The following is a 26,277-nucleotide window of genomic DNA, read 5'->3' as shown; positions in this document are numbered from 1 at the left end:
AGCAAATGCAAGTGGACAGAGCAACAAATGGAATCATGTTTAGCAGCAGTTCTAAAGAATTTGAGAGCCCATTACTGGGTATATACCCAAAGGATTATAAATCATGCTGCTATAAAGACACATGCACACGTATGTTTATAGCGGCACTATTCACAATAGCAAAGACTTGGAACCAACCTAAATGTCCAACAACGATAGACTGGATTAAGAAGATGTGGCACATATACACCATGGAATACTATGCAGCCATAAAAAATGATGAGTTCATGTCCTTTGTAGGGACATGGATGAAACTGGAAACCATCATTCTCAGCAAACTATCGCAAGGACAAAAAACCAAACACCGCATGTTCTCACTCACAGGTGGGAATTGAACAATGAGAACACATGGACACAGGAAGGGGAACATCACACACTGGGGACTGTTGTGGGGTGGGGGGAGGGGGGAGGGATAGCATTAGGAGATATACCTAATGCTAAATAACCAGTTAATGGGTGCAGCACACCAACATGGCACATGTATACGTATGTAACAAACCTGCACGTTGTGCACATGTACCCTAAAACTTAAAGTATAATAATAATAAAATAAAATAATTTGAGAGGGACTAACCTACAGACATGGGTGTCAGAGATGAGGGACCAAATTAAACCACGGGAGAGGGCACCAGGTTTTGCTCACAGCAGAATACACTGGGTGGAATGTGTCACAGTGAAAATATACACAGTGAAAATAAGCTTTCTCAGCCAGGATGGTAGCCAGTGAATTTCCCTTTGTCTGCTAAGGAGAAGATGAATTTACATGCAGAAAGAGGATATAGAGACAGCAAGTAAGAACAACTGTAACCTGGTAAGTCAGAGAATAGGTGTTGTCGGATTCTCAAATTGCTATTTTTAGGAAAGGTGTGGTTCTCATGTGATTGAATTAGGGGCATCTTGTATAAATTAGAGAATGACCAATGAGTAAGGATGAGGACTGTAGAAGTGATGGCTTGTGACTTCATTACAAGTACCCTGAAGGATGGGGTAGGAAGAGCATGGTCATGCTTACTCAAAGATTTGGCACCAAAGATGGGGCTTGATCCCTTGCTTGAGCTGGGACCTCATGTTTGGACATAAGCATGGGTACTTCATGTGTGCCCAGAAAAGAAAGTCCCATGATTGGCCTCATCCTTTGGGCACTCTCTGTGCCTTGGCCAAGTTCTGGCATGATACCACTCACATTCCTTTAACCAGTTCTTCACTGCTTGTCATTTCCTATCTGGAACCACGAACCCTAGTTCCACCCCTGAGTTTCCTAATGCTAGACATAAGCCTCTGAAGCCAATCTGCATTGTGCATTGCAGATGGTACAGAATCCTCTTGTAAACCTGTCCTCCACTCCTCTTGTTATTCTTATAATTGGAATATATACACCCATGTCTGTCTACCTGAGATGAATGTGTTGATGTGTGTGACATTGCTTTTTTCACAGGGACAGGATTATTATTTTCCCAAGTCTTGTATTGTCTACCTTGTATTCCCTGCCAGACAGGAAATACAAGAGTCCAGAGTTCCTCAAGGACAGAATCGCCACCTTTTTTCTATGTCTCCAAGACAGCCAAGAGTCCATGCTTCTTACCAAACACTTCTCTGCTTGAGAACTCTATATTCTCGTGCCACTTATCCTTTCTGCTATGATCCCTGTCACGGCAGATTTTATGGCATCTCAATCTGGAAGGCAGAGGGTCCTGAGATAACACCAGAACCCAAGAGTCATGCAGGGTACAAACCCAGCGTACAGTGCTCAGGCCTCCAAATCCATTTAACCAACAGAGTTGCAACACCTGCTCCATGCAAGGTGCTGAGTGACACAGTTCTACACCCGGAGAGATCCTGTGCTGGCGGGGGAGACAGATAGAGACACAAATACATTTCACACCAGGCAGCAGGTGATGATTAGTGTTAGGAGAGTGTGTGAACCATGAGACTCACACACAGCGTTCTTCAGATTCTAGGAGAAAGGGAGGAAAGGAGCTAGAGAGATGGAGGTTGGGTTTGGGGTGGGGAGATAATCTGATGGTTAGACATTCTGGCAAAAAGTTCTTAGGGCTTTATAATCCCTAGAGTGTGGCTCCACCTGGGCCTACCCCTCCTGGAGCAAGCTTTGCTTTCAGAGAATTCCCCTCCACTTTCTCCTGAGAGCCTTTTGCTCAGGCAACCTGGCCGTGACTTGGGAGGCCATTTGAGGATGGGCAGTGTCCCCTCTACTGAGGTACAGTCCTAGGCAAACTGCAGACTACTCCATCTGGCTCTTGTTCCCCCTCCACCTCATCCCTGTCCCCTGGGTCCAGTTAGGAGGAAAGGAAGAAGGGCTTGGGAAACATCTTTTAAAAGCACTCTGCTGCTCTGCTTAACTCTGGCAGGCAAGGGACCCAGTGCAAAGCCTCCTCTTGATTCCCTAGGTTTGACACAGGCCTTTACGGTTCCAAAGCCCTTCTACCTGTGAAGCTGGTATTATAACCACTATAAAAGAAAACAGAACCAGAGGGGTTCAATGACTTTGACAAGGTCACATTGCTAATTGGAATAGAAACCCAGTTTCCTGATCTCAAGAGTTACTCCTTCCCCTACAAAGCCCCCAGCCCCCTCCCCAGTCAACCCTAGGCCCCTTCTCTCCAAGCCACCCGTGTCCTACCCCCATCCCCTACCTCCTGGGCTCAGGAGGGCAACCTTGAGCCTCAGAGACTGAAGTAGGGTGGGACTGGGAGTTTCCTGGGGGAAAACCAAAGACGGTTTGGGGTTGGGGGAGGGGAATGAGCACGCTGGATACCATTCCTCCACCCCTCTCCCGACATCTCTCTCAGGCCCACGGGCCCACTTTCCCTCCCGCATTCTGAGCCGCCCTCCCTCCGTCTCTTTTACCTGCACCTCCACACCTCCTCAACAGATCTTTATCCTGGACACGGCAGGGGGTCCCCGTGCCCTCCGAGAATCCAAGAACCCGCCCCGCTTCTACGCGGAAAGCTGGGAGAAAAACTGCTTTTCCTTTATTTCCCCCCTACCCCCCACTCATCCGCCCCTGGAGCTCCGCTCGCAGATACCTCCCCCTCCCGAGCCAGAAATAGACACACTATCTCTCCCCCACCTCCCTCCCCGTGCGCACACTCGCTCCCCTCCTCCTATTTGCTCCCCGCCTTCCCCTTCCCTCCTTCCTCTGCTCGGAGCTGCAGCCTGCAGCCTCGACTCGGGCTGGCTGGCTGGCTGACTGCGGCCGGGGCGCTGCCCGGCAGTGCGGTGTCCACGGGACTGACAGGCAGGCAGGCAGGCCGCGGGCTGGGATCCGGACACCAAAGCAAAAGCACCGCTGGGCGCCGGAGGAGCCGCGGGGCTTCCATCCTTCCTTTGACTGATTTTTAAATTTTAATTTGTATTTTCCCCGCCGCCCCGCCCCTTTTCCTCCGACCCCGCCCTATCGCTCCCCGGCTTCCCTGCTCTTTCCTTTTTCCCGGCTTCCTTCCTCGCGTTTCTTTCCCCTGCGCCCTCGGCTTGCCTCTCTCCCTCCTCCCTCGCTCCCTCCCCCTTCTCTCCCCTTCTTCCTCGGTTTCTTCCGTCCTCTCTCTCCCCCTCCTCCTCCCCCGCCTCCTCCTCCTGCGCTCCCGCCCCCTGCCCCCTCCCCCCGTGCCTGCAGACGCGCGGATCGTCCATGCGCTCCTCGCGGGCAGAATGCTGGGCAGCAGCGTCAAGAGCGTGCAGCCCGAGGTGGAGCTGAGCAGCGGCGGCGGCGACGAGGGCGCGGACGAACCGCGGGGCGCCGGCAGGAAGGCGGCAGCGGCGGACGGCAGAGGCATGCTGCCCAAGCGCGCCAAGGCGCCCGGCGGCGGCGGCGGCATGGCCAAGGCCAGCGCGGCTGAGCTGAAGGTCTTCAAGTCCGGCAGCGTGGACAGCCGTGTCCCCGGCGGGCCGCCCGCCTCCAACCTGCGCAAGCAGAAGTCACTCACCAACCTCTCTTTTCTCACGGACTCCGAGAAAAAGCTGCAGCTTTATGAGCCCGAATGGAGCGACGATATGGCCAAGGCGCCCAAAGGCTTAGGCAAGGTGGGGTCCAAGGGCCGTGAAGCTCCGCTGATGTCCAAGACGCTGTCCAAGTCGGAGCACTCGCTCTTCCAGGCAAAGGGCAGCCCGGCGGGCGGCGCCAAGACCCCCCTGGCTCCGCTCGCGCCCAACCTGGGAAAGCCGAGCCGGATCCCTCGAGGACCCTATGCGGAGGTCAAGCCGCTCAGCAAGGCGCCTGAAGCGGCCGTGAGCGAAGATGGCAAATCGGACGACGAGCTGCTCTCCAGCAAGGCCAAGGCGCAAAAGAGCTCTGGGCCCGTCCCCTCCGCCAAGGGCCAGGAGGAGCGCGCCTTCCTCAAGGTGGACCCCGAGCTGGTGGTGACCGTGCTGGGAGACCTGGAGCAGCTGCTCTTCAGCCAGATGCTGGGTAAGTCCTGCCGCCCCGCCCCGCCCCGCCCCTGGCTTTCTCCTAACCAGCTGCTGGGGAAGGTGTGGGGAAAGCGAAGCCCCCTCCCCTTGCGCCTTCCCGGAGGGCCCTCCTGTTCACGATCAGGCTGTGATGGGCATTGCGCCCAGATGTGCTGAGCTGGCCCACCTCCAGATGCGCATGGCTCAAGTGTACCTTCTTAAAGACAGGCGGGAACCCGGGCTCGACTCTGGCCTGCCCGAGGTGAGGCTGGACAATGGGATGGGGGGTGAGGGGGTTACAGGCTCTCAGAAATAGAGCCAGAATCCCAATATGGCAAAACCTGGGACTGGTGGAAACCTCCGTTGTGGTGTGGCCTGCGCTTGACAGGAGCATCCCGCATTGCAAGGGGAGCGTCCAGCGAGAGCCCGGATCTAGAGGACAGATGTGGGAGAGCAGATGTGAGGGCTGATTAGCCCCGGAACACAGCTGAGGCTCCACTTCCTCTGTGGATCCCGAGTGGGAGCGCAAGTCGGATTTCCCCGCGGTGTGAGGATTCTGGCTAAGAGAAGCGTCTAGGGCCGGGGGCGGGCGGGCTGCCAGCTGCGCGCATCTGGGCGCATGTCCTATACCTCAGCCCCGGCTCTGGCCCCAACCCCTACACCCGCAGGTCTTTTAGGGTGTGTCGAAAGCTCTGGGCGTTAGCGCCGAGACTCCTGTTTGACCGGGAAGCCTTTGCCCTGTGGCTAATGGAAGCCGAGCAGGCGGGAAGGGAGGAACAAAGCTTGCTCGAGTGGAGGAAGCGCGCAGAGCTGTTCCATTGTTCTCCGTGCCTGAAGAGTCTATGCAAAAAAACCCGAAGCGGGCCCCGGAACTGCTCTTTCTCTCCCCGGAGAGCCCCTGCCCTCAGAGAGGAATAGATCTGGGATGTGCCGGACGCCAGGCGGCCATGCCTCGGGAACTGGCACGGGCCCTGTTGGGGCCACGGAACAAGGACGGTGGGGCCTGGTGCCCAGGCGAGCTGCTTTGGCTGCGCGGACTTGTTGCGGTGGCTGGGTTGTGGGTCCTCCGGCGCCGAGGGACCCGAGCTTCCTGGGTACCCGGCAGGCTGCCCGCCCGCTGGGGGCTGGGAAGGGGCGTGCCAATGCGCGTGTGAAGGGGCGGGGCCGAGTGACGGGCTTGGCGGGTGGGGAACATGCAAGAGCTCGCCGGGCGGCCCTGGAGAATGCGAAGCCGGAGGAGACCGGTTCGGCCTGCTGCAGTCTTCCCGGGAACCCTCGACTCCTGTGTGGGCTAGGATGAGGGTCCTCTGACAGGGGCAAGGATTTGGGCCTTTGGAGAACCGATCCTCACGCAGGATGCCGCAAATGGGCTTTGCAGAGGCAATCAGGAGACTGGACAAGGGCAAAAGAAGAGCAGCCTTTTCCCCTGGGAGCCCCTCCTGAAGGTGGGGATGGCTGGGTGGGTGCAGAAGCTGACCAGGCAGCCTCACTCTGCAAAGGGAATGTGCCACCCGGTCCTCAGTGTGGGGCTGAGCCTGTCAAAGGCCCTGCCTCAGTGAATGGGGCAAGAGAGACAATAAGGGAAAAAATTAATAAATTTTTGGCAGGCACCATGGCAGGCACCAAGGAGGGATATGGACAAAATGCAACTGGCCCATGTGATAGAGAGCCCTGCTGAGGGACTGAAAGCAGGGTGAGAGAGGAAGGGACCGTGTGTGTGTGTGTGTGTGTGTGTGTGTGTGTGTGTGTGTGTGTGTCAGACTGAGAGAGGGACTTGGCGAGGGAGGGCAAGGGAGTGTCGGGGCACAGAATAGCAGAAGGCACAGAACCCTTTTCAAGGTCAAGGCTTTACTTGTTGGGGATAACTTAGCTGGTCTGGGTCCTCTCCAGACCTGGATGCCCTCACACTGTCCCAGAAGCTGACTGCCCATTGAAGCCCTCTTAGTTGCTCCTCAGGAGGAGCCAAACAGTTCTGAGCTGGCTAGGGAGATGGGAGGAGGGGCAGGAGTGGGGAGGAGGGCAGGTGCAGGGAGGGCGAGAGAGGAGGAGAAGCTGAGCTGTGGTCCCTTATTCCTGCTTAGCAGTTGTCACTTCTCAAAGCACACTGACACTTTCAGTAACCTCGGAAGTGAGGAGAGAACACCTCCACTTCCCAGTTGGGGAAATGCAGAGTCAAAAGCATTGAGGGCCTTAAAGGCATCTATGAGTTCATGGTGGAAGGGAGATTCCGCATTGATCTCCTGAGGACTAAATCGCAGCTCTTCCTAGGAGACCTGATTGAGAGAGGAAGAGTCAGCAGGCAGAGGGACCTGCCCAAGGCTGTGTCTACTGGGCATGGGCCACCAGAGCTGCCTCGATGACCCTACAGAGGGCTGAGGGGCTTAGCTCTCTGGGGTGGGGAGAGAAGGGTGGAAACTCCCAAATCTGCCTGTCTCCAGCTGAGAGGACCCAAAGTTGGGGGGTGGGGAGTTGGTTCAGGCTGTAGCAAGGCAGAGCCTGGTGTCAAACAGTGGTAGGGAGGAAAGGAGGGGAGTTGGTGACCTCCAAACTAAGCTTTTCCCTGTGTGAAGGGCAGAGGGTAGACTGCCTGGGGGAGGGGTAGAGGGAGAGGAACTACAGAGGGAATTCGTCTTCCAGAGCCAATGAAGGTGGTGTTCAGGTATCAGACAGGCCCTCAGTGTAGAGCAGGGTGGCCTCTGGGGAGAAGAATGGTGACTTGATGTTTCAGGATTGTGATTGAAGACACTGGGCATTTGTCCCCACCTCAGTGGGGCTCAGTGTCCAGTTATGTTCACTCCATAGTACCATCCTAGATCCAAGAGGCTGCCAAGAATCAATTTCTGAGGCGGAGGGAGGGGGTGGGAGTGAGGCAGCTTCAAGTCAGAGCCTTTCTGTAATAAGAGGGAAGGACTGAAACCTGATCATCCCCTTCCCAGAAATCAGCTGGGGTCCCAGATGGTCTAGGCAGGCTCCCTGTCCCTTCGCTAACCTTGGAAGCTGCCAAATAACTAGGGCCCCACTGGGGAACCCTAGAAACTTGGAAGACTGAGGAGTGAGTACCAAGGGCAAATGGGCTAATTCCAGGAATTAGATGCCTCTGGACCCTGACCCGATACTCACATCAGGCAGTTTGGCTCCGGAAGAAAGGCCACCAGGCCCTTGGCCTGGGTCTGGGGGCTAAGCTGGAGGCTGCATTCCTGAGTTCTCTGTGTAGAAGTCCTAAGCTCTGTGACCCCCTCTGGGACTCAGTTTCCTCATTTGTGAATGGAAGAGACCCTCCCATGGCTCATCCTTACCCCCTAGGGATGGGAAGGGGGTGTAGATTAAGGTGATCAGACCTGGAAACTGTTCCAAGTGGCTTAAAGAGAGCCTGTATTAATACAGAGCAATAGAATACAGATGCACCTCAATTTATGATGGGGTTATGTCCCGTTAAGACCATTGTAAGTTGAAAATATTGTAAGTCAAAAATGCATTGAATACACCTCACGTACCGAACGTCACAGCTCAGCCTAGCCTACCTTAAACGTGCTCAGAACACTTATATTCACCTACAGTTAAGCAAAATCATCTAATATAAAGCCTATTTCATAATAAAGTTGCATATTTCATAGAATTTATTGAATACTATACTAAAAGTGAAAAACAGAATGGTTGTATGGGTACTAGAAGTATAGTTTCTACCAAATGTATTACTTTCATGTGATCATAATGCCAAAAAAGCAGAAGCCGAACAATCACAGGTCGGGGACTGTCTGTACTATAGTAACACCCCGAATCTTCCTACCTCATCTTCCCTGGACCTGAGGATCTCAAAGCAAAACCAGTCTTTTGACACTCCAGGTGTTCATGTTCCTTCCTTCTGTCCTCCAGGAAAAGGGGGCAAAGTGAGACAGCTAAGACTGCCCAAGGTCAGGGAGTAAAAGAACCCAGGAACCTAGACTTCCTAGTCCCTCTTCATCTCAAAGGTGTCTGGACCCACACAAGCGGTTGTCATGACAACAGTTAGGCCTTCTGAAGTGCAGGCCAAGTAGAAATGAGGAAGAAAGGCAGGAAGCTATTCATTTCTAAGCCAGTTGATTGATGTGAATTTTTTGGGGGGGAGGGGCAGTGCAAGGGGGTCGCTCCAGTGAATGTCCTCTGGGATACTTTGAGTAGCAGGAGAAAGAAATGCGTTCACAAATACTTCGTTTTCCTTTTTATTCAGTGCATTGTGGGGCTGGGGTGGGTAGAGAATTCTCCAAAGAACTGCCACCCAGAACATATAGGTGATATGTGGAAACTTATCCAGCACCCTCAGATTCCCTGAGGCCTAGCAGGAGAGTGAGGACAAAGCTCACTCCTGCCCTTCCTCTGGGCAGCAGCAGTAGTGATGGAGGATGCTTGTGGAATCACAGGCAGGAGTAAGGGCTGTGGCAAGGTGCAGCAGCCTGCAGGTTTGTGTGTATGTGTGTAGAGAAGGCACTGGCACAAAACCTTGGAGCTGTGAAGCCTCCTGCCTTCCTCCAGGTTGGTACCAATAATATTTCTTTTCTCACCATGTCCAGAAAGTTTTCTTCCAAGGCTAGGCTTGGGCCCCCACCCAGGTCATGTTCCTCTCCTTTGGACATTGCCTTGTTCTGACTGCTGCAGTCAAAGCTGTTGGCTTTGACTCACAGCCCATGGCTCTGCCTCTCTGAGAGTAACGCATGGATGAATAAGTAGGTCCTAGGGGCAGTTCCTCTGCCCTGGGGAGAAGGTACAGATGGAGGAGAAGTACCCAGAGCTACTCTGGCTCCCTGAACCTTAAGCCAACCCAGGGAGATACCCTTTACCATCCATCACTGATGGCTCTAACCCCAGGCCACAGGCCCCTTCTAGACCTGCATTGAATGGGTAGCAGGACCAAGTCGCCTGGAGTCCTGGGATGTTTCCTGACACTTTCTTCTTGTTTCACCCCTTCCCACTTTCTCTGCCCAATTTGATACTGTGGCTGCAAATGCCCACCCCCTACCGCCCACCCCCATCACAAGCTGCGAACACCAGATCCTTCCCCTTCTGCTGACCTCCAATCTTGCCTTTCTCTGCAGCTATCCTTCCACACACATATACCGCACCTCACAGCCTCTGACCCTGAGGGTGAAGGTGCAAGCTGCTCCACGTGGTGCAAGGGAGAGCCAGTGCTGTATGGAGCAGGCTGAGCAGAGCCCTCAGGGTCCATAACTGCAGCTTAGCCACCTCTGCAGCACACTGCAATGTCTTCCTGGATAGCCAAGTTCCTTTCTCTCTGCAGAGCGCTCCACCTCCCTCACCCTTCCCTGAGATTTCACAGAATCGTAGAATGGAAATTGTCTAGTTGAGCCACTACCTCAAGCCAAAATTAATCCCACTATAGCATCATAGGCAGGTGGGTGTTCTGTTTACACTCTCCTAGTGACAGAGGGCTCGCTACCTTATTTTCCAGGAAAGCACTCATTATTAGATAGATGTTTCTTCTGTTGAGCTTTGATTCTGTCTTCTGAGAATTTCTACCCATGGGTCTGAATTTGCTCTCTGGATGCTTACAGATGAAGCTAGCCTGCCTTTCCCAGGATCCCCTTTCTTATATTTGGGGTCAGACACCTATCTATGCTCCATTCGTCTTTTCTGCTTTTGCCTCTTCCTTCCATTTTTCTTCCATTTCTCTTCTTTTGGAACAAGACCTGATAGGAGATGTCTGACCTGTTCACCCTGACTCACGGGCCCAGTGGAGTCCAGCTTTCCACCTGGACCCCACTGTCTGCATCTCAGAGTGGCTCCCTGCCGGGGACCCACGGCACCTGGCTGGTCTTTCTCCTGGCCCAACCAGGAAGCTCTCCTCCCCAAAGCCCAAAGCCCAAAGCCCAAAGCCTTCTCCCTCTGCCTGGAAAGCCTGAGCCAGCCAACAAGGGGAAATGGACGCCACATGTTTCTCATTTGCGCTGGCTGACCTCCCCCCACACCCCGTTTGGATTACCCAGATGCGTTTGATGTCCCAGAGCCTGCGGCCTTTTCTCTCATGCACAGGAAGGGCCCGGTGGGGAGGTAGGGGGGGCCAGGCCCAGCTCACTGGCCCTGCGTGGGCAGGTTCCCTCCTATAGGAGGCAGACATCACCTCCCACACCTTCCCCCACACTGCTGCTTCTGGGGACTGGGCCTCCTGAAGGAAGCAGGACACCAGCGCCTTCAGGGTTCAGCTCCCCCTTGTTCAATGAAGGCAGGTCTTTGCTTCCTTCTGACCCACAGAGATCGGGGGCAGACTGGGAAGATGCCCCATGAACTGTTTTGATCTCCCATCTGGAGGCTGAGGGAGGAGCAGAGTTGCACTAAAGGTGTGTCTGGCATGGCTGTCCAGTGTGGGCACAGCAGCGTGTGCCTGGGATAAGCAGGGTGACCCGCTTTTCACCATGGTGCTTTGCACCTTCTATAAGCACCTTTTTTTTTTCTCAGACTTGATGCCTTTGGAATGTGGAGGGGTGTGTTGCATAGGTGGGAAGCTCCCATTAGGGGAGAATGAGGACCCATTGGGAGTTTCCAGATTGCTCCAGCCCATTCTGGTGTTGAGGTAGAGATGGGAGGGCATGGAGAGCAGCCCATCTCCAGGTTCACCCCCTAAGAGCTTTGGCTCCAGCAGGCCCCAGGCTCTCCCTGCCAGCGCTGTTGTATGTTGCGTGTTTGACACACACTTCTCCAACTCAGCTCCAGCCAAACCTCAGCAAGGCAGCCAGGGCTCGGCAGGGTCTGGGCCTTGGCCTGAGCCATCCTGGAATCTATTTTAGACATCTCAATGATACATTTCAGGGCCACTGGAGTGGGTGGTTTCTCCACAGCATCTTCTAATTTCTGGGCGACAGCTTTCACTCTGGGCTTCTCAGGGTGCTTTCTCCTGTGAGTTAGAGGTGTGGAAAGCAGGGACAAGTGCAGTCCCAAGCCCCAGTATGCTGTGTGTGTTCCCAGCGTTGGTTCTTATGGAATCTCAGAGTTGTCGTCAAGGTTATCCAGTTGAGGTGTTGCTGTTGGGTGTGGTCTGGTCTGAAAGGTTGAATGTTATAAGCTCCAGGTGTTTCCATGGAGAGCTGGGCTCATAAACTACGACCTTGGGCTGAGCAGGAAGATAGCGAATGTTGAGAAAGCAAGACTTAGGCAAGTATGACGAGAGCTATTGGGTTAATAGGTTGTATGGCACATGGCACAAACCCCTAGAACTTGGGTGAGGTTGGGTGTCAGGGTGTGAAGACTAAGTGTGCAGTGAATGGTATGTGTTCACATGGATCAGTGCATATAAACAAACTCACCGGCTTGCAGCACATATGCACATACTGAAGGGACATTTGCGTGCATGTATATGTAACAGCTGAGCAGGTTTAAAAGAGTCTGAAATATGACCCTGGTGGAACAGCTTCCCCCAAACAGACCCCTAGGCAGAGCCCGCTGGGGTTTGGACTCCTTGGCTTCTTTCCCAGAAAAGCACTGTAAGTGCTGGTTACTCCTCAGACTCTGAGGACACAGGCCCCCTTTGCCCTTGGTGACCCACTAACCAGGCCCTTCCCTTTTGGGGAAGCTGGCAGCCACCCAGCAGGCCCTGCCTTCTCTCTGTAGGATCCCTAAACTGTCATGGGGTCTAGGATTCCAACATCCCCAGACTGAGGCTGCTTCCTAAGAGCTCCTGGGACCTGATTATCCCAAGGGGGAAATGAAAAGCTCAAGAATCAAAAGAATCAATAATCTAATGGTTATCAATAACGTATCAATCACTTGGTAAGTGAAAGTCATTGTTCTTGTTCCTCAAGCCAAAATTAATCACACTATAGCATCATAGGCAGGTGGGTGTTCTGTTTACACTCTCCTAGTGACAGAGGGCTCACTACCTTATTTTCCAGGAAAGCACTCGTTATTAGAAAGATATTTCTTCTGTTGAGCTTTGATTCTGTCTTCTGAGAATTTCTACCCATGAGTCTGAATTTGCTCTCTGGATGCTTACAGATGAAGCTAGCCTGCCTTTCCCAGGATCCCCTTTCTTATATTTGGGGTCAGACACCTATCTATGCTCCATTCGTCTTTCTGCTTTTGCCTCTTCCTTCCATTTTTCTTCCATTTCTCTTCTTTGGAACAAGACCTGATAGGAGATGTCTGACCTGTTCGCCCTGACTCATGGGCCCAGTGGAGTCCAGCTCTCCACCTGGACCTCACTGTCTGCATCTCAGAGTGGCTCCCTGCCGGGGACCCACGGCACCTGGCGGGGCTTTCTCCTGGCCCATCACTTAATACTCACAATAATTCTATGATCCTGGCACTTACAAGTGAGGAAACTGAGGCACTGAAATACAGGTAATCTGGCCAGGCAAAGTGGTTCACACCTGTAATCCCAGCACTTTGGGAGGCCGAGGCAGGTGGATCACTTGAGCTCAGGAGTTTGAGACCAGCTTGGGCATCATTGCAAAACCCCGTCTCTACTAAAAATACAAAAAATTAGCCAGGAGTGGTGGCTCACACCTGTAGTCCCAGCTACTTGGGAGGCTGAGGTGGAAGGATCACTTGAGCCCGGGAGGTGGAGGTTGCAGTGATCTGAGATCACGCCACTGCACTCCAGCCTGGGTAATAGATCAAGACCCTGTGTGAATACAGGTAATCTGCCCAAAGCCAGTAAAGCAAGTGAGCAACAGAACTAGGATTTAAACTTAACCCCTATGGTAACCTGCCTCCAGGAGCCTCAAGACTCCCTCAAACATTGAGGCTGATTCCATTTAATTCAGGAGCAACTTGTCAAGAAGTTAGTGTCGGCAGAGCACTGTGCTTCCTGAGACTGAAGTTCTGGGCCCTGCTTACTAGGTTCTGAAAGGCTGGATGAGGAGATAGAAGTGTCCAGGCTCATTCCAGTACAAGCAGAATGCAGCATGCTGCGAAGAAGCCGGAAAGGGCAACTGAGGGCTCGGCCAGCTGGAATTGGCATCAGTGCATAGGGTGTGTGGGGGCATATGTGAGATGGTGGGGAGGGGGACATGCTACAGAAGTGATGTGAGTTTTGATAGAAGGGTGAGATTCTGGCAGTAGAGGTAAGAAAAACTAGAAAAGGAAGGGAGGAGGAACTGTGGGCTTGATGGCAGGTAGTGAAGAGTCCTGTCTGGCTTAGAGAGGTGGAAAAGGTGGTGAAAGAGGAGATGAGATCAGAAAAACAGGTTGGGGTGGGATCATGGCTGATCCGACATGGAGTGCACTGGGACTCAACTGTAGGCTCTGAGCAGATATTTGAGTGGAAGAGACCAATCAAAGTTCGTCCCCAAAGGATCCCCAAAAGAGTCCTGTGCCCGCTGGTCCTTGGAGATGTTGCTGATCGATGAGATCAGCCAGCCAGGGCCTCTCAAGTTTCACATCTGTCTGCTCCAGGGAAGATTATTCTTGCAGCCTATGCAGTGCCCACATGGGATGGATGGAGGGAGAGGACTCCTTCAGCCTCCATGCCCAGAGGTTGGCCCTCTGAGAGGGTAGGGGCACCCCTTATCCTAACTCTTAGCCTAAACTCAAGTCTTCATCTTCCTCTGTTCCTTTGGTATGCCACCAGGCTGTTCCAGTTGCCATGCCCTGGGAATTGATTAGGCCCTACTGTGTGAGGTGCAGTGCTCTGCCCTGACCAAGAGTTGTTCCTCCACTGCCCCAGCCCTGGGAAGTGCTCTGCTGAAAACAGTCCCACAACCCACAGCAAAGCTTGAACCAGACTACCTATAGCAGAACCAAGACATTAAACCAATTTGGGACTAGACAGGGGAGCTTTTCAACTGCACACTATTCAGTGGCGGGCGTAAGTGGTGTGGTGCCACGTACTAGCTCTAGCTTTATTGTTCGATCCAAGAAGCCTTCCTGAAGGAGCTGGAAGTTGGGGAGGAATTTAAAGGAGTTTTAAAGGAATATTTATAGGAATCAGAGGCTGAGCGCAGTGGCTCACACCTGTAATCCCAGCACTTTGGGAGGCCGAGGTCGTAGAATCGCTTGAGCCCAGGAATTCAAGACCAGTGTGGGCAACAAAGCAAGACTACATCCTTACAAAAAAGGTTTTTAAAAATTATCTGGGCATGGTGGCATGTGCCTATAGCCCTAGCTGCTCAGGAGGCTTAGGTGGGAGGATCACTTGAGCCTAGGAAGTTGAAACTGCAGTGAGCTATGATTGGGCCACTGCACTCCAGCCTGGGTGACAGAGCAAGACCCTGTCCCTAAAAATAAATGAATAATAAATAAAATAAATAAAGGAATCCAAGACACTTGGCACAATGGGAGAAGACATTCCAGTTATCCAGCTTTGTTTGTTTGAAGGTAGGAGAACTAGATGGGGACGAGCTGGCTTGGAGCCCTCCGAGCAGATGGTCCTTCAGGGAGTGAAGACAGCCGGCTGCGCTGGGGTAGGAGAGCCTGTGGGGAGTGAGGGTTTCCCTTCTCCTAAACTCAAACCTTCATCTTTCTCTGTTCCTTTAAGATGCCACTGGCTGTTCCAGTTGCCATGCCCTGGGCATTGCCATGGGATTCCATTGCTGTAGGAGTGAGAATGTTTTGCCATAGAGGATCTGGTTTTGCCGTGGAGTCCAGGTGTCCCTAGGAGCTATTGTCCTAGAGTTCACAGGTTGCCATGGGTGTAGGTACTGTCCTGCTGTCTTCATGCTCCCACAGGGCCTTGATGGTGACGTGATGTCCAGGGGTGGAGCATTTACAGCATGGCCTCCCTGTCTTCCTGCCCATGACTGCAGCACCCGGGAAAGAGAGTCACAACAGCAGGGAAGGCAGCAGAGCCTATTTGGGGTGGGTGAGCAGGCAGGCCGGTGCTGCTGCTGCTCCCACTGCCACAGTGGATGGCAGCAGACATGAGAGTGGCCTTCCTCAGCTGTAGTGGCGGGGCTGAGACCCTGCACTGCCTGACACTCTGCCTGCCCAGTGGGGTTTGCTTGCTGCTCGACAGGCAGCATCGAGAGGCTGTTGCTGCTCCTGCTGCCACCATCAAGGGACCCACTGGGCTCCTAGGATCACCAGCGTCAGGCCTCCCTACTTGGCACCCCAGGACTCTCTGAGGTTTCCCAGCCCAGCCTGTAGCTTTGGGACCACTGAGGGCCTGCTGCAGGGTCTGGGCTCCTTGGAAGGGAACACTTAGCCCCTGAGACTCTAATCGAGGCCATGCACTCCACAGCTAGTTCAGGCATCTTCATCCTGAGGACCCGTGGGGGACCATTTAACACTCACAGACATGTCTGAGTCACTGGAAATCAGCAACAATAAGGACTAACATTTATTGAGCACTCACTGTTTGCCAGCTGTGCTAACGCTTTGTTTGCGTAAACCCATTTTATCCTCACACTGAGATATTAATCAAGGATCATATGCAAAATATTTGACAACCCTCACAGGTTTCAGAGCTGGAGGAGTCCTGGGGGCCCCCTGTTAACTGTGGTTGCTGGATTGTGGAGGTCCCAGAGGAAGGGCCCAGGTGGCCAGGGTGGCAGGGGGAGCACATGAGGGCTCAAAAAAGCACTTATTTGACTACTCTAAGGAAGTGTTTCATATTTTTTAGCAACCAATATGGCCTTATTGGTGCATGCTTGTTGACTTGTTGACACTGTTATACAAGATTTAGGTATAAGGAAGCTTAGGGAAGCCTAAAGGAGGCTAAGCAACTTACCCCAAAGGAATGTGGCAAGTTCACGGTCAAGCTAAGCTTAAACAAGGCTTGATTCAGGCTCATGATTCAGCCGCTAGACTCTACTGCCTCTTGCACAAGTAGCAACTCACTGCTCTCCCTGCCCTCTTGATGTTCTAGAACCCTTGCACTACATCAGTCTAGCAATGGTCCTTAGAGCCTAGGCCTATAGGAATCGGTTCTCTCTTGCCCTCCTTAGCATTCCTTGAGAGTCAGTATCTGCCAAGTACCCTTCCTCCCAAGCCTCTCACTGTCTAGTGTAGGAAGCAGACCCACAGAGGGGTGGTTAGGATACAGTATCATGGCTAGCGCTGGACAGAGCAAAGCCCTGGAACTTCAAGAAGAGCCTCCCCAGATGTACAGGAAGAAATAGGGCCAAAATGGCTGGGATGAGGATAACTAGAATGGTCTGGAAGAGTGGGGGCCTGAAATAAGCTGTTTGTCTGCCTCTTTTTGACTGGGAATGCTGGCTCTGTCACTCACTAACTGTTGATCTTGAATAAGCCACTTAACTGCCTGGTAAAATAGGGATTAGACTCCCCAGCTCCCAGATCTGGGAGACTGGATGAGATGCTGCATGGGAAAGGACTGGTGCAGAGGCTGGCACATGGCTGGTTCTGCAGATGTCAGCCCCATCAGCATTTCAGGGAACGACTTCCCTTTTACTCTCCCCTCCGCTCACCCTCAGCCTGTAGCCCCTGATTTCTAGACTAGATTTCCCAGAGTGCTGCATCTAGCGGAGAAGTTAGCTTCTTCATGGAAGATTTAAGGACTCGTCATAATATCTATCATTTATTATATGTTATGCACCAGGCACTGTTCTAAGCAGTTTACACGTATTCAGTCATTTAATCGTCACAACAACCTAGTGGATTAGGTACTACTCTTATCCCCTTTTTAGCAATGAAGAAACTGAGAGGTTAAGTAATTTCCCCAAGGTCACACAGTCACGAAGTGGAGTCTGGGTATGACCCCCAGGCAGTCTGGCTCCAGTGACCTGCCTCCTTAGCCACTATGCCATGAGGCCTCTCTCCAGTGGAGAGCACTGGCATTCTTCCATCCCACAGGCATCGTAAGCCCTGTTGGGCAGCAGCCCAGATCTTTTATTCTAAACAGGGTGGACCCACTCTGACGTTTCCTATAAGAGTTCAGTGGCACAGGGAACTGAGCCTAGAACATCCCTGGACCCACTTGGGTACCTGCCGCAGGCTGAGGACAGTTTGTAGGATCTATGGTGATGCACTTTTACCACTATCTGTGTTTAATTCTGCACTCTGCACACCTATCCTTTAGGTCCCAAAGGGCCAGTATGTCTGCTACAGGGGATAGGTGTGCACCAAGACTCTGGTGTCTGGCCTTGGCCTGGAGCCCTAGTGTCTCTGAGTCCCTGACTGCCTGGGGCGATAGAAGGAGCACCAGCTTTGGAGGCATGCGTGTAAGGGTTCAGATCAATTCCAGTGCTTACCAGCTGGCTGTCCGTAGCCCTCTTTGCACTTACTCCTCATCTGTAGAATGGGGCTTGAACCCACAGCAGGGGGGTAATTATATGGATTATCTAGAAGAGTGAGCATAGAGCACCTGGCACACCATAGATGACCAGTAAAGCTAGTTCTATTTCCACTTCTCCTGCAGGCCTGCAGACACTCTGTCCTTCCTCACCCTAACCACCATGGCTCTGCAGACCCTAGAGGCGACTAGTGCTCACAATGGGCTTCATTCACAGAATGGCTCCAGCCACTGACTTTGTTTCAATTCAGCCTTGATACTTTAGCTTAGACTCTTGGTTGTGCATTTACAAGCCCCCTGGAGCCAGCTTAAACAAAAGGGAGAGTTTATTAAAGGACAGAGAGCTGTCTCATAGGGCTGGAGCTCAGGAACCAGCCATGTTTCCAGGGGAAAGGGACGAAGTTTTCTATGCCTCTTCACGTGCTCTGCATTCTTGCTCCCTCTGTTTTTCTACACATCTGATTCTTCTCCTCTTGTACCACAGACTGGCTGCTTCTGCCCCCGGTCCATGTGGCGGAATAGGGATGCCCATGGTTTCATGCCTCCTCTGTCCAAGACATCAGCCAATTCCCCCTGGGGCGAAGGGGAACGGTCTCTGATTGACCCACCCATCACAATGAGAGAAGAAAACATTCTCCAGAAGTTGCCTTTGGCAAAGGTTTTAAGGTTATATGTCAGCCCAGTGGTTGTTTAGACTGTGATGAAAAGAAAATAGAAGAAATAATATGGAAAAAGTCAACAGACCATGAGATGTGGAGAAGATTATCAAAGGGTAGCACCTTATGTTCGAGCCCATGACCCATTTCCAATCCTTAGCCTGGGCCTGGCTCCTGTTGAGATCAAGGTGAAAACTGGCCATGTCCTCATTTCTGGGCAGGGATGAAGATTCAGGCCTGATCTATAGCTTTACCCTGGATTTGTCATTTCCCTCTCTGTCCCGGGTTCAATGAAACCACCTGCTCTGTTCACAATCTCCATTGGCCAACAAGCCCTCTGGTGGTCCTCCATGCTTCCTCCCAGGGCTAAGGCATAAAATCTGCCTCAGTGGCCTGTTATCACACAGCTGGGAGGACATCTGGGGAGGAACGAGGCCAAGACATCCTGGTTCCTTCTCTTCTCTCATGGGGGAACAGGTGGATGGGCTTGGTGCTGATCCATTATTTCCCACAAGCATGGGGCTGGAGCTAGGGTATTGGGTTGTGGGGAGGGTCCCCTGGTTTTGCCTTACAGGGTGGGATGTTCCATGGGGGAGATGGGAAAGAATTTGCCAAAGAGGATCTAGCCCTGCTTCTGAGCCAGAGGAGCCCAGCCTGGACCTGGGCCTGGGGCAGGGGGTGGATTCCTGCCATTTTCCCACACTCTGCATAGAGATTGGATTTCCTGTTGAAATTGTATCTTTGGATTACAATCGTAAAGTTCCCAGCTTCTCAACTCAAGCTGTTCGCAGCAGCTCTGTGTAGCCTAAGTCATCGTCATTACTCTATTGGGTTCTGGGAGGGAAGATCCGGAGTATAGTGGCCAAATGCACAAGCTATGGGGTCAGAGAGACCCGAATTCAAATCCTGATTCTGTTTGAGACCAGCCTGGCCAAGATGGTGAAACCTTGTCTCTACTAAAAATACAAAAATTTGCTGGGCGTGGTGGTGCGCGTCTTATAATCCCAGCTACTCAGGAGGCTGAGGCAGGAGAATCGCTTGAACCCAGGAGGTGAAGGTTGCAGTGAGCTGAGATCGCGTCACTGCACTCCAGCCCAGGGACAGAGCGAGACCATGTCTCAAAACAAATAAACAGACAAATCAAATCCTGGCTCTATATTAACTAGCCATGAGATTCCGAGTCAATTAACCTCCCTGAGCTTCAGGTTCCTCATCTATTAAATGGGTCAAATAATATCTGTCTCATAGGATTGCTATGAAGATTAAATGAGATAATGCATGTAACACACTGAGCACAGTGCCTAGCACATGAAAAGTGCCCCAAAATTGATTGTTTTATATTACTATCTCATTGTTATCTACCCACTCCACTATGTGGGTTTATAGAGGAAGGAGTCATGGCCTCTGCCCTTGGGAGCTCCCTGTCCTGATGGAGGAGACACAGTGCTGCACTCGACAACCCACTGGTTGGTTGGAGGAAACATGGGTCTTGCCTCAGGGAGCTCCCATTTTAGTGGAGGAGATGAGCCCCAGCCTGTTCTTCCTGAGTCCTCTATTTTCCTGGATCCTTGCTCATGAGCCATGGTATGCCCTCAGCCTGCCCCTCTGCCACCAGTCCACCCATCTCCTCCCTTTTCCCCTGCAGCCAGGCCTGCCATCTCTAGAAAGCCCCCATCTCTCCTTTCTGTGTCTTTGGGCCCAGGTGTCCTTGGGTTACTGGGTGACTTGCTTTTCAGGTCCTGCCTGTGTGTGCCAAGCTTGTTCTCAAGAAGCATCTCCCCAGGATGCTAGTTCCTCTCTAAACACCGCCCAAATTGCAGACACAAAAATTAGACCTGTCAGTTTGCACACTGTCTGCCTTAAATTTGCATTTGATTAAGAAGCACCAGCGTCCTCCCACCCATGGTTCTTCCTTCCCGACCTTCTTCTCTTTGAAGTGCTCCCCCCCCCACCCTGCCCCACCATTCTCCCAGCTCTCTCCCTTTGCTGTGCTCAGGAAATCCTCCAGTTGGGCTCCTCTCCGTTGCCTCGGCCACTCCCGCAGATCTGCTTGGCATTCTCTGCTTCTGGCCTCTTTTCTGAGGCCAGCTCTGCAGAGTTTGCCTGGGTACAGTGTGTTCTCATTGTGCCTCCAACAGTGTCAGTTCCTGGAGCTCACTGTCAGGAATCCAGCAGCTGGCTTAGAAATCAGCTGCCTTTGCTGAGGGCTCATGGAGATGGGGTGAGGCCTATCCTCCATTTCTGTCCCCACTAGCCACAACCACTAGCTCATGTAGGAAACCACTAGATGCAGAATAATCTTTGAAAAGCCCTCTCCTCTACTCTTCCCATCTCAGTCTCTCTCTGGAGGGGTGAGGGCAAGAGCCACAGGTGGGCAGATAGCACCCCACCCCCCCCCCCACCGCCCACCACCTCCTGAGGTCAGCTGGATCACCTTCACTCCTCCCTTGGCTGAAAGACAAAGAGAGGGTAAGACCAGGGTGCTTCTTAGAACACCTGGCTCCTTTACTGCAGACACACCTTTGGAGAATCATCATTAAGATGACTGAATTGCCTCTGCCTCCCTGCCCACTCCCAGCCCGACAGTAAACCTGCTGCGGCTTGGAGTTTTTCTACCATCTACGTTGCATCCTCCCTCATCTCTCAATTATCTGTGCTAGTGTTAAAAAAAAAAAAAGCCATTCCATCTGCCTCAAACTGCTCTTCTTAAGATTTTGGGATAGCAGTTTTCCTCTTCTGGTTTCCAGTCACTTTTGACTATGACTGGTGCCCATTTTGATTCCTTGAACTCACGTGTAAAGGAAGTGAAGGAGCAGGGAGCTCCGAGGGAGTGGGCAGCTGAAGGCCACTCACCCATCGGTAAGTCCCTCTGAGGTCAGAGGGAGCGGGTTGCCAGAGGGAATGAGCCCCAGAATCCCACCATTCTCATAAACAGCCCACCACTCTAATCGCTCCTTCCCCAGCAACACTGGGCCTCCGATCTGCCCATGGAGAAGGCTGGGAAGCCAGCACCTCCTTCTCCGTCTCTACCTCCCTCTTGCTTCTTGGCTCCCATATGTTCAGGGAATGCAAACTGACACTAGTATCAGCCTGAGCCAGGCATAATTGGAAAGGGAATCTTTCCCCACCCCCAACCTTGTCTTGCCTCCCTCCTTACAAAAAAAAAAAAAATCACATATTATCTCAAGCAGCTCTGTTATGTAGGAAACATAAGTCTGGAAGAAAAGACAGATGGGGTGGGGGATGGTTTATGAGGGCGGTCGAGCAACTGTCCTTTATATCCACTGAGGAGAGATCAGGAGAAAATGATAGTAACAAGAAGAGCAAGAAGGAATGAGGTTAGACTTTAAGAACTTGCCTTTATGATAAATAAAAGCCAGGAGTGATGGGCGGAGGAAGCCAGGGCCATCTCCCTCCGTGCCTATCTCCTCGGCAGCCCACATCCTTGGCTTACTGCCTGCCTGGAAGATGTTGCCTACCTGTACCCTGGGGGAGAAAGAGCAAGTGGGACAGGGCTGCTGAATATTCTGCCTGTCTCCTGGGTGGGAGCGGCCTTCCCTCACTCTCAGCTCCCTCCTGGCCTGCAATTTCAAGGGCCTGCAGATTCAAGGACTTGGGGTTTCTGGGAGGCAGGGAAGTATGGGGCTCTGTGTGGGCTCCTTGGCAGAAGCAGCAGGCAGCCACCCTCCACCATGTTCCGTGGTAGGATTTCTCTCAACAGAATTAAAAAAACAAGAGCCAAGAATAGAGGCAAGGACGCCATGCTCCCTCTCCATGAAGCCAGGCCCCCAGAGAGGTTCGAGACACCTCTGGGTCAGAATTCACCTGAGAGTGTGGGCGCAGCTGAGGCTGAGGATGTCCCCTCACCTCCGATTTTATGGCAAGCCGCAACATCACAGCATCAAAGCTAGATGAGTTCTGAGAGATTAAGTGCAAACTCTTTCATTTTGCAGATGAGGAAACTGAGGCCCAGAGAAGAACAGGAACTTGCTAAGGATCACCTGGGGCTCCCCTGACTCCTGGTGCAGTGATTTCCCCACTAAAGTTTAATTAAGCCATCCCTTTCCTTAGGCTGTAAAGTTAGGATGCCCTGACTGGGCACACACAGCGGGTTCTTGAAACAAAGGAGTGGGCTAAGTGCTGTTCCCACCCTGGCAGATGTTCTCTGGAGCTGATGGTCTCCTACAGAGAGGGAAGGAGTGGGTGGGACCATGTCAGAGCCAGGTGGGATCATCATCCCATCCCATCTGACAGATGAGGAAACCGACATGCCCAAAAGCAAAATTTGCCCAAGTCCACCCAGCTGGTGAGTGGCAGATCAGAGACCCCAATCCAGGTCTCCTGCCGTCTATTCCTGTCCTGTGATTCTTCTTGGTTCTTATTTTAGACAGTGGACCCGGGGAGGAGGAGGATGCGCTGCCTGTCGCAGTAGCACCTCGGCAAACAGCTGCTGTTGGCCTGACCCATGAATTTTTAAAACCGTCTGAGGTTTTAGGGTCAAGTAACAAACTCACCTCTCCCTCCCTGTGGCTTTTAAGCCTCATAAATATGCTTTTAAAAGTCACTCCGCAGTTCCTCCCACATACAGAGACTCATATCATCCCTCAGTGAAACCTGAGGGGCGGTCAGAGCTGCTTTCTATGGCTGAGGGTGGTGGTTGAGGGATCCTCTTCTGGAAGATGCCCCAAGTGTAGGGACATGCCCAGCCCTTGATGTTCCAGGGTGGAGGCCCTCACCACGCATCTGATGGGCCAGTCTCACTGGCCAGAGTCCCATCACAGGCCATGGCCGTAGACCCCAGGAAATTCTGGGTCATTGGTGTCAGCTTGAGGCACTTGAAACCATAGCGCCCATGTCTTCCTCCTGCTGAGGGATCCTGGGGCCCGGGACTGCCTCAGGTTTCCCCTTGAGAAAAATTAAGGTGGTGACAGCAGTGGGCAGAGTATGAAGTCATATCTGCCAAAGTCCAAGCCCCTCTCTCAAAGAGCAGGCCAGCAAGGAGGGTTTGGGATTTCAGCCCCAGATCTAGGAGGCTCCCATCCCTCCGCCTCCTGCCACCCCCCACCAGCTTCCTGGCACCCCTACTCTGATGGCTTTAGCAGGCTTTGTACTCAAACGGGAGTGAGCTTTGCTTCCACACCTCTTAAAAGGTGATTTTTTAAGGATGAAATGTGATGTTCGCTAATGGGCACTTTAAAAGCCTTGGCACAGAGAACCGTGTGCCATGGACTGGGGCATGCCAGCTCCATCCACTCGCTCATCACTCCTGTCCACTGCCACCCATGGCTTTCCTCCTAGGGTCTCTCTGCCTGTGTCCTAGCCCCTCCCCATGGTCTCAGCACCGCTTACTTGTGTGGGGTGCCGCTGTGGAAGGCACCTTCTGGGGACTGAGACTCCAAGGGTAGAGAGGTGGTGCTGGGCATGGGTTGATGCAGCCCCCCACCCCACTGCTTGGAAGGTTGGAGCATGGAAGGGTGAAGGCTGCCAAGAGCCACTTCTGTAGTGTATAAAATTGACACTGGTTCCTAGTTTCGTGGGCTTTTAACGGTCCTGCCTGCCTGTTCCAGACCCCATTGTGTGGACAGAAGGGGGCCTTTGGGATCCTTCCCTCCACCTTCTCACCTCACCTCGCTCCTCTCAGCATCTTCATTAGCTGCGTTGGGGTCACTCCTGCACCTTGCTTCCTTTTCCTAACTCCTCTGTTGAGCAGAGCCATGGGCGGTGTGCTGAAAAACAGAATCAGGTCCTTGGATGGGTTTTCTAGGGAAAATGCATGACCAATGGCCTAAGCGTGGCTGGACCTAGGGCAGGAAAAGAATGGAAGGTAGCTGAGGATGGAGCTTTGGGACCCTGTGTAGCATTGTGGTTAAGATCTCAGGCATGGTTAGCAACAAATGGCATGGGGATCCTCAACACCTGTCGGGTATCTACTATATGCCAGTCTAGGAATTTCAACAATGAACAAATAGACCCATTCCTTCTCTTCATGGACTTACAACTTTGTGGGGCAAATGGTGTAGAGCAAATGATCACTGAATCCTCAACCCACATTGGGTACATGTTATGTAGGGAAGTAAAGGGTGCAAAGATTTGGATTAGAGAGGCTGGGCCAGGGAGGGCTTCTCTGAGGAGGTGAGCCTTCAGCCAGGGCTCTGAGGCTGGGCCTGGGAGGGCTTCTCTGAGGAGGTGAGCCTTCAGCCAGGGCTCTGAGGCTGAGCAGGAGTCAACCAGGCAGAGGGACAGTATGTGTCAGCACAGAGGTCCGAGGAGGCTCAAGTATTTGAGGAAAGTGGAAGAAGGCCACCGAGGTGGCAGTGGTGCAACATGAGGCTGGGAAGATGGGAGGGTGAGAGGGTGGGCTGGGCCAGACAAGGCCTTGTAGATGAGGGCCAGGATTGTGAATTTTACCCCTACACCCAGTGGAAAGACAGGAAAGCTTTTAATTGGGGAAATGACATCAGGTTTGTGTTTTTCCAAAGTCACTGAGGCTGCTGTGGGGAGAGTAAGTGAGAGAGGCAAGAGTGATGGGTTCCTGGAAGACACTAGAAGCTGTTAGAGCCATCCAGGTGACACCACAGTGGCCTGGGTAGGGAAACATCAGTGCAGATGTGAGGGTTGGAGGGGCAGTAAACAGATTCCTGCAGGCTCCAGGGAGGGAGCTGAAGTGGAGAGGCTGAAGAACTGACCAGGGATTCCCCGGGAAAAGAGACAGGGACTTGTGGGCCTGGTGCACTGTGTTCCCTGAGCCCTCAGTGAGGTTTCTGGTGACACCAGGATAAGGCTTCTGAACCCCAGGAGCATTTCTGATCCTGTGCATTGATATTTTTTTTTTCATTTTTACTTTTTTAAAAAATTAAAGTACTTCATTTTGCCTAAATACAAAAGTTCCTTATGTATAAAGGAAATAAATTTGATAACAAAACCCTTTAGTTTTCTAATAGGGATACCTTTTTAAAAAGGTAAGCTCGGGCCGGGTGCGGTGGCTCACGCTTGTAATCCCAGCACTTTGGGAGGCTGAGGCTGGCAGATCATGAGGTCGGGAGATCAAGACCACGGTGAAACCCCGTCTCTACTAAAAATACAAAAAAATTAGCTGGGCGTGGTGGTGGGCACTTGTAGTCCCAGCTACTCAGAGAGGCTGAGGCAGGAGAATGGCGTGAACCTGGGAGGCCGAGCTTGCAGTGAGCTGAGATCATGCCACTGCACTCCAGCCTGGGCGACAGAGCGAGACTCCATCTCAAAAAAAAAAAAGGTAAGCTCATCTCAGCTGTACTTAGGGCACATGAGATTCATATAAATTTTGAGCTCAGGAAAGATGGAGGAGCAACTAGAGTGTCCTGAGCAGGCAGATGTGGTGGTAACCATGGCAGCAGCAGTGATGGTGGCAGTGATGGTGATGGTGGTAGAGATAATGGTGATGGTTTGATGATAGAGATGATGGTGATTTTTTGTTGATGATGGCAGTGATGATGGTGATGTTTTGGTGATGATGATAGAGATGATGTGGTAATGCTTTCTTTGATGATGGTGGTAGAGATGCTGGTGGTGTCTCAGTGATGCTGGTAGAGATGATGGTGATGTTTTGGTGATGGTGGTGGAGATGCTGGTGGTGTTTTTGTGTTGGTGGTAGAGATGATGGTGATGTTTTGGTGATGGTGGTGGAGATGCTGGTGATGTTTTGGTAATGGTGGTAGAGATGCTGGTGGTATCTTGGTGATGGTGGTAGAGATGATGGTGATGTTTTGGTGATGATGGCAGCAATGATGGTGGTAGAGATGATGGCAATGGTTTTGGTGCTGGTAGCACCAATGGTGATGACTAGAGCAGTCATCCTATCTGCAACTTCAGAGGCAAGGTTAGTAAAGGACACTCACTGTTATGGCAGTTGTGATGCTGGTCATTTCTGCCCCAAGTGTGCCCAGTTATAAGAGCTAAAGGTGATGTCTAAAGGACCTACTTACTTCACTTCTTGAGGCAAACAGTATTACCGAGCCCAGGACC

At 52.2% G+C, this 26,277-nt stretch overlaps 1 protein-coding gene across 8 annotated transcripts in view; it reads left to right on the top strand.

Annotated features, from left to right (window-relative positions):
• The window catches only part of NAV1 (neuron navigator 1), a 305,087-nt gene that overhangs the window by 123,443 nt on the left and 155,367 nt on the right, over positions 1 to 26,277 (top strand). For 7 of the 8 annotated variants that reach the window (XR_010151245.1, XM_054657486.2, XM_063793802.1 and 4 more), the window contains one exon: positions 3,671 to 4,462. The exons of the other annotated variant lie outside the window; for it this stretch is intronic. Coding sequence is in view for 6 of the 7 variants with exons in the window: in XM_054657486.2 (XP_054513461.1) it covers positions 3,671 to 4,462 (792 nt within the window). In the remaining variant the exon portion in view is untranslated. The remainder of the gene's footprint in view (positions 1 to 3,670; positions 4,463 to 26,277) is intronic. 8 annotated transcript variants of the gene reach the window in all.

The sequence above is a fragment of the Pan troglodytes genome, chromosome 1, assembly GCF_028858775.2.
Source record: "Pan troglodytes isolate AG18354 chromosome 1, NHGRI_mPanTro3-v2.0_pri, whole genome shotgun sequence".
NCBI lineage: Eukaryota > Metazoa > Chordata > Mammalia > Primates > Hominidae > Pan > Pan troglodytes.
Note: the sequence above shows the minus strand (reverse complement) of the source record. Positions and strands in the feature narration are given on the sequence as shown.